Consider the following 12,160-nt stretch of genomic DNA (forward strand, 5'->3'; position numbering starts at 1 on the left):
TCTTGTGTCTGCTGGCGGACACCCACATACGTCCTGTGTGTACTGAACAGACAGCCCATGTGGGCCAAAATCACGCGAACAGTCCACGGGAAGGGTCAGCGTGCTGAGTCCAAGGACCAACGTGCTGATATGTGTACTGATGGACAGCCACGGACGTCCTGTGTGATAGACCGCGGTCCACGGATCAGTACATGGACCCGAACCAGCCTGGAGATCAGAACGTTCTGAACATTTCAACCGAGGTTCATGTTTTTCACCGTACCGGACAGACTGACCGTGCAGTGTACTGGATAGTCCCGCATTCGTCCGGAAAGGAGCTTTGGCTGGAACCATGGCCAGATGACCGATCTGACCATACTGGGGCTTGTCTTTCCCGTCCAACTTCACATTTGAAGACATATGGTCGAGCTAGAATCCACTTTGGACGAGCTGGACGAGTGACACTTGCTTGGGCGAGCTAGATGAGCTGAGTGAGCTAAGTGACACTACTCTGGAGTTGGATGAGCTGAGTGAGCTAAATGACACTATCTTGGAGCTGAATGAGCTAAGTAACACTGAAGATGGAGCTGGTTCAGCTGCTGGGCGAAATGGGCCTTTTCAGCCCAAAGAAAAGTTCATAAAAAGTTCATTATGGGATTGTTTCTTTCCAAATTCGACCAGCCCTTTCCTCAGTCTATTTCAAGCACATTCTCATCAAGAATACCAAGAGGGAGTCAGCAAGGAAGTCTTGGTCGTGCATGGGAAAAAGAATTCAACAAAAATCATTAATTTCGGTCTTTAGTCAAAGTCTTCATTTCTAGTTTCTATGTCTTGTTTTTAGCACATTCTTCTTTGGATTTCTACAACTTGTAATCCTATAAATAAGGCCTTAGAGCCACGAAAAAGACAGATTGTTTTTCCCTTTTTATGAGTTTCTCTCATTGTTCTTTGTTTAGAACACATCTTAGTTTCTCGGTGAGGTTATCTCCAAGTTTCGATCCTTCTTTTGTTGGACCGGTGCGTCACATCCGGCAACGATCGAAGTCTGGTTGTATCTTTGGGCTATTCCGCAACCCTTAGTGTCACTCCTCGATCCATCGGTTCTCAATCCTCTCGGATCTGAGTTCATATCAACCATACCGAAAGAGTGATCCATATTTTGGTTCTATCAAGTGGTATCAGAGCCACTCTTCCGGTATTGTCTATTTCATTCATCTTTCTCATCTTCTATTTTCTTATAAACACTTCTTCTTCTACCTTTCTTAAATCCGGGCCCCTCATTACCATCCATATAAAAAAAAAGATTTACGATTTGATTCAAAAAAAAATATATAGAAAAATTTCAAAGTTTGTTTTGTGGATTGGTGGTGGAAGAGACAGCCTGCTGGCTGAGGAGAAATCCAGCCTTTGAGGTGGTTAAAACGGATTTCAAAAATCAAAAAAAAAAAATTTCTTATCTTTCTATCTTAATTCCCTTGTTTGCTTGGATTTGCCCATTGAGATTCTTTGATTTGTTCTCTTAGAACATTGAGTAGAAACTTGTGTGTGATCACCTAAATCTGAGAGAAACACTTGAGTGGGTGAGATTAAACACTTGAGAGTGTGAGGTTTTATTTCCTAACTTTTGTGTTGAGATTTTCAGGTTATAATGTTTGGTCTTCAAAGGAAAAATACCAAGGAGAAATCCCCACGACCATCAGCCTCTCAATCTTCATATAAATCTTCTTTGAATTATTTTGATGAGTGTGTTAGTGTGCAGGAAAAACCAAACAGGTGGAGCAAAGAGCATGTCAATACATCCAAAGGTGAATCTGATCCAAGAAGGCGATTGCTTCAGTTTGATGTCCAACAATTTTGTGATAACTTTGTGAAGGGTGTGGACAAAGCCCTCAAGGACGTCAGCAAGAGCCAAAAGAAGAGCACATCCACACGTGCCCCAGTAGCTGAGCCATCCTTTTCCATCAGTAATAAAACCCAAGGTGAATCTGAAAACTGTTTTGAAGAATTTAAAGATTTTTCAGATTCTTCACCTATATTTGATGAAACTGATGAAGAACCAATTGAAAGTTTGATGTCTTGTGAAGAAAGTTGTGATCTTCCTTATCTTGAATCTGAGTTTATAAATGATAATGAACAGGCTAATGTAGAACTAACTGTTTTGCAACCGGAGCATCCGAGTAGCCTTGTCTTGTCTCAACAGGTTTTTGAGGAAGAGCCACTCGATATTCCACATCAGTGCCCATGTCTTGACACTTGGATATCTTTGGATGAAGTCCCATAACCTATCTTTGATGTGGAGGACGAACCTGATCCAGTCTTTGATGAAGAAGCAACTAGCATCATATCCACCTTTATGGAGAGCCATCTTTGCTTTGATTCCGGCACAACCACTGCTCCTTCATCTCCTGCCCCTTTGTTTCCTGATCTTCAAGAGCACTGTGAGAAATCTGAATTAGTTATTTCTCTGCCTGACATGTTTGATAAGATCAGTTCTCTTGATGTGATTCGTTTTGGTCTTGATAAGATAAAAGAAAATTGTTTTTCAAAATCTGTTTTTGGAAACATGATTAATTCTTTTAAAATCTTTGAACCTGATAAATTTCTTGATCAACAACGTTTTCAAAATGACCTTGGCATCAGTTCTGAAATTATTTTGAGCTTTGATCAGTCCCTGGAACAAAGCAAAGTTTTTGATCATTTTGAAAAGTATCTTGAGCTTGATTTGAAACAAACTGATTTTTGTGCTACAAAATCTTTTGATTCGTTTGTTTTCAAAGAAAATAGCTTTGATCTGAACTCTTCTAGGCATAGACTGATCACTGATGATTTGTTTGCATCTTCTCTGGACTTGGACGATTTCTTAATTAAAAAGATGCTGGAACAGAATTCACTTAAAACTGAAACTGGTTTTTGTGAACTTGATTTATGTGATTCTGTTTTGCAGCCTGATCTCTTGAGTTTTGAAAATGATAAAACTTGGAATTTTCTGAGATCATCTTGTGAGAATTTTGTTGATTTGAGTGTTGATGATATACAACACATTCTTTGAAAAATGTCTTGAGTCTTTGATAGTTGTTTCTCAATCTGAACTTAAGCTTGTGTGTTCAGATGTTGATAATGATATGCATGTTTTGGAAACGATTAATGTTGTTGCATATCTTGATAAGATTCTTGTCTGTAATGTCTACTTCGATTTGCATCTTGACAGGCTGAAAAGTGTGCTACTTGTTCTTGGAAATGATATCTTAATTTTTGATTTGAACAAGTATCTCTCTTGCACATTTGATCCTGGTCTTTCAGTGTTTGTTTTGAGTATCCAGGAAAGACAGGTTCAACCTCTGAATGAAAGCACTGGCCGTGCCCAACAACCTCAGATTTGGAGAAGCTTTGTTGTTCAAACCGGCTACCTTGGTGCCAGCGACAGAGGTTCAGTCCAAGAGGGATATCTCAACAGTCTGAAAGTATTTTGTTTTGAATCCAATTTTATTCGAAAGCCAACTCATCAAGGATTCACTGAGGCTTGGAATCGCATGAAAAACTTCACGGATGAAGAAGTTATGAATTTTCCAAACCAGAGGTTCTTCAGTCCGTCTATCCGCGAGTACCAGATTTCTAAAGGATATTCATGCCCCATAAAGAAGCGTCCTGAGCCAAAACCGATCATAGGGTTCCAGATGGATCTCCCAGCTTCTCAGAAAGACCGAAATCAGAAGGAATGGCCATGGGATCTTGAAGTTATGATCCATCCACCAAAACCGGCCAGACCAAAGACAGCACTGCCTCCTTCATTCAGCCAACAAACCAGAGGTATTTCTAAAACTTCTAAATTTATTTGTGCTGATGAATCTGTTAAGTTTCATGACAGGAAACATGTTACCATTGACGTGCCCATGGAGCTTGAATGTTTTCTTCCTTCCTTTCATTTTTATGATTTGAAAGAAAACCCAACAAAAGAGGCAGCAAAGTGTTCACCACATGAAAAACAATTGGAGCTGATGATCCTCCATGACCCAAATGTGTTTCCTCAGTCAACTTCCTGTCCAAAACAAAAGTACTCTAAGGATCATGAGTTGATTTCCTCTACTCTTCATGAAAATGTTTTGAAACCGAGAATTTCAAAGAGAAAACATATTCTTACTTGGTTGAAAAACGTTTTGCTCAAACCTTTTCATGAATTGATTTCATTGAGCTGTGCTTTGAAAGAGATTTGGTGTAGGAAAGAGCATGAACTAAAATTGCTTAGGCCAAAGAATTCTTTTGATTTCGTTCATGATGATAATTTTTCAAATTTGGCATTGTCTCTTTCTTTCCATAACAGTTTCTCACATTGGCCTGATTTTGAGATTGATAAATCAATTTTTGGCAACCAGCTTACTTGCTTAATGCTTTCCCACGTCCTTGATGATTATCCTAAGTGCTTGGATCCTGTTTTTGGTGTCTTAAGGATAGAGAAACCCTTTGATTATTCCTTTACCAGATTTGATGTGGTTTCTCTAGTTGCTTTGAATAAACAGGATAAGCATGATCAGTTTCTAAGGAGAGCAAGCACCAATGGACGCCAAATTACTTGGAATTCCTTGATGAAAATGACTTCAAAACTCCAAGGAAGTTTTTGTCCATATTTTTCATTCCCTGAATTTTCCATGAATTTTAATTCCTTTGTATCTGATTCATCGTTTTTTGATATAGGTACTTTGGATTTGAGGACAAATCCTTTTGAAGAAGGAGGGAATGATACACCGCGGTCCACGGATCAGTACATGGAGCCGAACCAGCCTGGAGATCAGAACGTTCTGAACATTTCAACCGAGGTTCACGTTTTTCACCGTACCGGACAGACTGACCGTGCAGTGTACTGGACAGTCCCGCATACGTCCGGAAAGGAGCTTTGGCTGGAACCATGGCCAGATGACCGATCTGACCATACTGGGGCTTGTCTTTCCCGTCCAACTTCACATTTGAAGACATATGGTCGAGCTAGAATCCACTTTGGACGAGCTGGACGAGGTGACACTTACTTGGAGCTAGATGAGCTGAGTGAGCTAAGTGACACTACTCTGGAGCTGGATGAGCTGAGTGAGCTAAATGACACTAGCTTGGAGCTGAATGAGCTAAGTAACACTGAAGATGGAGCTGGTTCAGCTGCTGGGCGAAATGGGCCTTTTCAGCCCAAAGAAAAGTTCATCAAAAGTTCACTATGGGATTGTTTCTTTCCAAATCCGACCAGTCCTTTCCTCAGTCCATTTAAAGCACATTCTCATCAAGTATACCAAGAGGGAGTCAGCAAGGAAGTCTTGGTCGTGCATGGGAAAAAGAATTCAATAAAAATCATTAATTTCGGTCTTTAGTCAAAGTCTTCATTTCTAGTTTCTATGTCTTGTTTTTTAGCAAATTCTTCTTTGGATTTCTACAACTTGTAATCCTATAAATAAGGCCTTAGAGCCACGAAATAGACAGATTGTATTTCCCTTTTTATGAGTTTCTCTCATTGTTCTTTGTTTAGAACACTTCTTAGTTTCTTGGTGAGGTTATCTCCAAGTTTCGATCCTTCTTTTGTTGGACCGGTGCGTCACATACGGCAACGATCGAAGTCTGGTAGCAACCCTTAGTGTCACCCCTCGATCCATCAGTTCTCAATCCTCTCAGATCTGAGTTCATATCAACCATACCGAAAGAGTGATCCATATTTTGGTTCTATCACTGTGTGTGCTGACGGACACACACAGACGTCGTGTGTGTGCTGACGGACACCCATGGACGTCCTGTGTGTACTGAAAAGACAGCCCACGTGGGCCAAAATAACCTGAACAGTCCACGGGAAGGGTCAGCGTGCTGAGTCCAAGGACCAACGTGCTGATATGTGTACTGATGGACTGCCATGGATGTCCTGTGTGTGCTGATGGACACACACGGACACACACACACACACGGACACACACACACACAGCCACATAAGTCTTATGTGTGCTGATGGACACCCACGGACGTCCTGTGTGTGCTGACGGACACCCACAGACGTCCTGTGTGTACTGAACAGACAGCCCAGGTTGGCCAAAATCACCAGAACAGTCCACGGGAAAGGCCAGCATGCTGAGTCCAAGGACCAGCGTGCTGAGTCCAAGGACCAGCGTGCTGATATGTGTACTGATGGACAGCCACGGACGTCCTGTGTGTGCTGACGGACACACATGGACACATACGGACAGCGACAGACGTCATGTGTGTGCTGACGGACAGCCCCGGACAGCCGCTGACGTCTTGTGTGTGCTGGCAGACACCCACGGACGTCCTGTGTGTACTGAACAGACAGCCCGGCCAAAATCACCCAAACAGTCCACGGGAAGGGCCAGCGTGCTGAGTCCAAGGACCAACGTGCTGATATGTGTACTGATGGACAGCCACTGACGTCCTGTGTGTGCTGACGGACACACACGGACACACACAAACAGCCACGGACGTCCTGTGTGTGCTGACGGACACACACGGACGTCGTGTGTGTGCTGACGGACACCCACGGACGTCCTGTGTGTACTGAACAGACAGCCCACGTGGGCCAAAATAACCCGAACAGTCCACGGGAAGGGTCAGCGTGCTGAGTCCAAGGAGCAAAGTGCTGATATGTGTACTGATGGACAGCCATGGATGTCCTGTATGTGCTGATGGACACACACGGACACACACAGACACACACAGACAGCCACATAAGTCTTGTGTGTGCTGATGGACACCCACGGACGTCCTGTGTGTGCTGACGGGCACACACGGACACACACGGACAGCCACAGACGTCCTGTGTGTGCTGGCAGACAGCCTCGGACGTCTTGTGTGTGCTTGCGGACACCCACAGACGTCCTGTGTGTACTGAACAGACAGCCCATGTGGGCCAAAATCACCAAAACAGTCCACGGGAAGGGCCAGTGTGCTGAGTCCAAGGACCAGCGTGCTGATATGTGTACTGATGGACAGCCACGGACGTCCTGTGTGTGTTGACGGACACACAAGGACACATACGGACAGCCACGGATGTCCTGTGTATGCTGACGGACAGCCACGAACAGCCAAGGACGTCCTGTGTGTGCTGGCGGACACCCACGGACGTCCTGTGTGTACTGAACAGACAGTCCACATGGGCCAAAATTACCAAAACAGTCCACGGGAAGGGTCAGCGTGCTGAGTCCAATGACCAACGTGCTGATATGTGTACTGATTGACAGCCACACCCGTCCTGTGTGTGCTGACAGACACACGGACGTCCTGTGTGTGCTGACGGACACCCACGAATGTCATGTGTGTGCTGACAGACACACACGGACGTCCTGTGTGTGCTGATGGACACCCACGAACGTCCTGTGTGTACTGAACTGACAGCCCACGTGGACAAAAATTATCTGAACAGTCCACAGGAAGGGCCAGTGTGCTGAGTCCAAGGACCAGCGTGCTGATATGTGTACTGATGGACAGCCACATACGTCCTGTGTTTGCTGACAGACACACACAGACACACACATACAGCCATGGACGTCCTGTGTGTGCTGACGGACAGCCACAGACGTCATGTGTGTGCTAGCGGACACCCACAGACGTCCTGTGTGTACTGAACACACATCCCACGTGGGCTAAAATCACCCAAACAGTCCACGGGAAGGGCCAGCGTGATGAGTCCGAGGACCAACGTGCTGATATGTGTACTGATGGACAGCCATGGATGTCATGTTTGTGCTTACGGACACACATGGACAGCCACAGATGTCCTGTGTCTGCTGACAGACACACACGGACGTCCTGTGTGTGCTGACGGACACCCACGGACGTCCTGTGTGTGCTGACGGACACACACGGACACACGCGGACACACACGGACACACACGGACACACACAGACAGCCACGGATGTCCTGTGTGTGCTGACGGACAGCCACAGACAGCCACGACCGTCCTGTGTGTGCTGGCGGACACCCACAGACGTCCTGTGTGTACTGAACAGACAGCCCACGTGGGCCAAAATCACCAAAACAGTCCACGGGTAGGGTCAGCGTGCTGAGTCCAATAACCAGCGTGCTGATATGTGTACTGAGGAACAGCCACAGACGTCCTGTGTGTGCTGACGGACACACACGGACGGCCTGTGTGTGCTGACGGACACCCACGAACGTCTTGTGTGTGCTGACAGACACACACGGACGTCATGTGTGTGCTGATGGACACCCACGAACGTCCTGTATGTACTGAACTGACAGCCCACGTGGACCAAAATTACCCGAACAGTCCACGGGAAGGGCCAGCGTGCTGACTCCAAGGACCAGCGTGCTAATATGTGTACGGATGGACAGCCACAGACGTCCTGTGTGTGCTGACGGACACACACAGACAGCCACGGACGTCTTGTGTGTGCTGACGAACAGCCACAGACACCCACAGACGTTATGTGTGTACTGAACAGACAGCCCACGTGGGCCAAAATCACCCGAACAATCCACGGCAAGGGTCAGCGTGCTGAGTCCAAGGACCAACGTGCTGATATGTGTACTGATGGACAGCCACGGACAACCTGTGTGTGCTGACAGACAAACACGGACACACACAGACAGCCACGGACGTCCTGTGTGTGCTGACGGACACCCACGGACGTCATGTGTGTGCTGACGGACACCCACAGACGTCCTGTGTGTACTGAATAGACAGCCCACGTTGGCCAAAATCACCCGAATAGTCCATGGGAAGGGCCAGCGTGCTGAGTCCAAGGACCAGCGTGCTGATTGTGTACTGATGGACAGCCACAGACGTCCTGTGTGTGCTGACGGACACACACAAACAGCCACAGACGTCATGTGTGTGCTGACGGACAGCCACAAACGTCTTGTGTGTGCTGGCGGACACCCACGGACGTCCTGTGTGTACATAACAGACAGCCCACGTGGGCCAAAATCACCCAAACAGTCCACGGGAAGGGCCAGTGTGCTGAGTCCTAGGACCAGCGTGCTGATATGTGTACTGATGGACAGCCAGAGACGTCCTGTGTGTGCTGACAGACACACATGAACACACACAGACACATACGGACAGCCACGAACGTTCTGTGTGTGCTGAAGGACAGCCAAGGACGTCCTGTGTGTGCTTGCGGACAACCACGGACGTCTGTGTGTACTGAACAGACAATCCACATGGGCCAAAATCACCCGAACAGTCCACGGGAAGGGTCAGCGTGCTGAGTCCAAGGAACTTACATGGGCGAACCTTTATAGGTAATAGCTTACTTGGCCGAACCTTTATAGGTAATGGATCGTGCGCGGTGAAGCCTGCACTATGCAGCCAAGTCACGGCCAAGTCATGGCCGAGCCGTTTATTCTCTCATGGTCTCTTCGGCCGAGTAATGTCCTCTTTGTTTTGGCCATTTGTATCATGGCCTCTACGACAGAGGAATGGTCCTTTATGGCCGAGTAATGGCCGACCCATATAACATGGTCTGTGACCATAGTACACGAACTTGTAGAATTGATCATGGGTTTATCATCTCTCCCCCTCATGACCATACTATAAGGTCGTGATGCTTGGGACAATTAAGCCTAATGAGTTTCCCTTTGTGTACATGTTTCACAACGTGAGATTTTTACGGGATAACTCTGTTCCTTTTCAATATTAATCTTTGCATCAAGTTTAGACTAGGATGGCTAATCCTATCATGCCATATAGTGTAAAATTTCGTGGTGAATCTCAATATGGTCACCACGGCTCTTGCCTCTTATCATACTGATCTATAGCATAGTTTTGATCAGTAGAGATCATAGGTATAGTCTTGACCACTTATAAGGTCTTAAGCGTTTTTCATCTTTAAATCTAAAGGAACTTGTTTCCTTCCTTGCCCATTGTTTCTACTTGGAAACCATTCATTATAACTTCAATGGGTCACTTGTTCTTTTGGGTGTGTAATGCCTTTTAAGGCAATGCCTTGGCCATAGTTGTGTAATGCCTTTTAAGGCAATGCCTTGGCCATAGTTTCTTACTAGGCTTGGGCGATATTATAAATAAAGGGCAAAAATTAAGAGGTTCGGCCAGGAAGTGGACCGAGCGACGTAAGGCTTCGACCACGGCCTAGTCGGCCGGATCGGGGTGTTACAGGAAGGGCCAGCGTGCTGAGTCCAAGGACCAACGTGCTGATATGTGTACTGATGGACAGCCACGGACGTCCAGTGTGTGCTGACGGACACAGACAGACACACACGGACACACACGAACAACCACAGACGTCCTGTGTGTGATGGCGGACAGCCACTGACATCCTCTGTGTACTGAACAGACAGCCCACGTGGGCTAAAATCACCCGAAAAGTCCACGGGAAGGGTCAGCGTGCGGAGTCCAAGGACCAACGTTCTGATATGTGTACAGATGGACAGCCACGGACGTCCTGTGTGTGCTGACGGACACACACAGACACACACAGACACCCACGGACGTCCTGTGTGTGCTGAAGGAAATACACGGACGTCCTGTGTATGCTGACAGACACCCACGGACGTCCTTTGTGTACTGAACAGACAGCCCACGTGGGCCAAAATCACCCGAACAGTCCACGGGAAAGGCGAGCGTGCTGAGTCCAAGGACCAGCGTGCTGAGTCCAAGGACCAGCGTGCTGAGTCCAAGGATCAGCGTGCTGATATGTGTACTGATGGACAGCCACAGACGTCCTGTGTGTGCTGACGGACACACACGGACACAGACAGACAGCCACGGACGTCATGTGTGTGCTGACGGGCACACACGGACAGCCACGGACGTCCTGTGTGTGCTGGCGGACAGCCACGGACATCCTGTGTGTACTGAACAGACAGCCCACGTGGGCCAAAATCACCCAAACAGTCCACGGGAAGGGCCAGCGTGCTGAGTCCTAGGACCAGCGTGATGATATGTGTACTGATGGACAGCCACAGACGTCTTGTGTGTGCTGACGGACACACATGAACACACACAGACACATACGGACAGCCATGAACGTCCTGTGTGCAGACGGACAGCCACGGACAGCCAAGGATGTCCTGTGTGTGCTTGCGGACAACCACGGACGTCCTGTGTGTACTGAACAGACAATACACATGGGCCAAAATCACTCGAACAGTCCACGGGAAGGGTCAGCGTGCTAAGTCCAAGGACCTTACATGGGCGAACCTTTATAGGTAATAGCTTACTTGGCCGAACCTTTATAGGTAATAGCTTACTTGGCCAAACCTTTATAGGTGATGGATCGTGCGCGGTGAAGCCTGCACTATGCAGCCAAGTCACGGCCAAGTCATGGTCGAGCCGTTTATTCTCTCATGGTCTCTTCGGCCGAGTAATGTCCTCTTTGTTTTGGCCATTTGTATCATGGCCTCTACGACAGAGGAATGGTCCTTTATGGCCGAGTAATGGCCGACCCATATAACATGGTCTGTGACCATAGTACACGAACTTGTAGTATTGATCATGGGTTTATCATCTCTCCCCCTCATGACCATACTATAAGGTCGTGATACTTGGGACAATTAAGCCTAATGAGTTTCCCTTTGTGTACATGTTTCACAACGTGAGATTTTTACGGGATTACTCTGTGCCTTTTCAATATTAATCTTTGCATCAAGTTTAGACTAGGATGGCTAATCCAATCATGCCATATAGTGTAAAATTTTGTGGTGTATCTCAATATGGTCACCACGGCTCTTGCCTCTTATCATACTGATATATAGCATAGTTTTGATCAGTAGAGATCATAGGTATAGTCATGACCACTTATAAGGTCTTAAGCGTTTTTCATCTTTAAATCTAAAGGAACTTGTTTCCTTCCTTGCCCATTGTTTCTACTTGGAAACTATTCATTATAACTTCAATGGGTCACATGTTCTTTTGGGTGTGTGTAATGCCTTTTAAGGCAATGCCTTGGCCATAGTTTCTTACTAGGCTTGGGCGATATTATAAATAAAGGGCAAAAATTAAGAGGTTCGGCCAGGAAGTGGACCGAGCGACGTAAGGCTTCGACCACGGCCTAGTCGGCCGGATCGGGGTGTTACAGGAAGGGCCAGCGTGCTGAGTCCAAGGACCAACGTCCTGATATGTGTACTGATGGACAGCCACGGACGTCCTGTGTGTGCTGACAGACACAGACGGACACAAACGGACACACATGAACAGCCACATACGTCCTGTGTGTGCTGGCG

The 12,160-nt window shown here is 46.7% G+C and overlaps 1 protein-coding gene across 2 annotated transcripts; it reads left to right on the top strand.

Moving 5' to 3' along the window:
• Positions 1-2,024: 2,024 nt before the first annotated feature.
• On the top strand, positions 2,025-5,660 carry LOC117129770. 2 transcript variants are annotated; one of them, XM_033283028.1, is made up of 2 exons: positions 2,025-3,786; positions 3,919-5,660. In XM_033283028.1, the coding sequence occupies exons 1-2, from the start codon at positions 3,006-3,008 to the stop codon at positions 5,325-5,327; spliced, it is 2,190 nt and encodes a 729-aa protein (XP_033138919.1). In that variant the 5' UTR covers positions 2,025-3,005; the 3' UTR covers positions 5,328-5,660. The 2 variants fall into 2 exon arrangements, with proteins under 2 accessions (XP_033138919.1, XP_033138920.1); XM_033283029.1 differs by having other exon boundaries at positions 2,025-2,417; positions 3,280-5,660.
• Positions 5,661-12,160: the final 6,500 nt, after the last annotated feature.

Source organism: Brassica rapa, unplaced genomic scaffold (genome assembly GCF_000309985.2).
Source record: "Brassica rapa cultivar Chiifu-401-42 unplaced genomic scaffold, CAAS_Brap_v3.01 Scaffold0144, whole genome shotgun sequence".
In the NCBI taxonomy this organism is placed as follows: domain Eukaryota; kingdom Viridiplantae; phylum Streptophyta; class Magnoliopsida; order Brassicales; family Brassicaceae; genus Brassica; species Brassica rapa.

Coding starts and splice junctions, on each gene's coding strand:
- LOC117129770 (XM_033283028.1), top strand. CDS start 3,006: ATGATATACAACACATTCTTTGAAAAATGTCTTGAGTCTTTGATAGTT. Junction 3,787..3,918: donor ATTCAGCCAACAAACCAGAG/GTATTTCTAAAA, acceptor ATGATTTGAAAG/AAAACCCAACAAAAGAGGCA.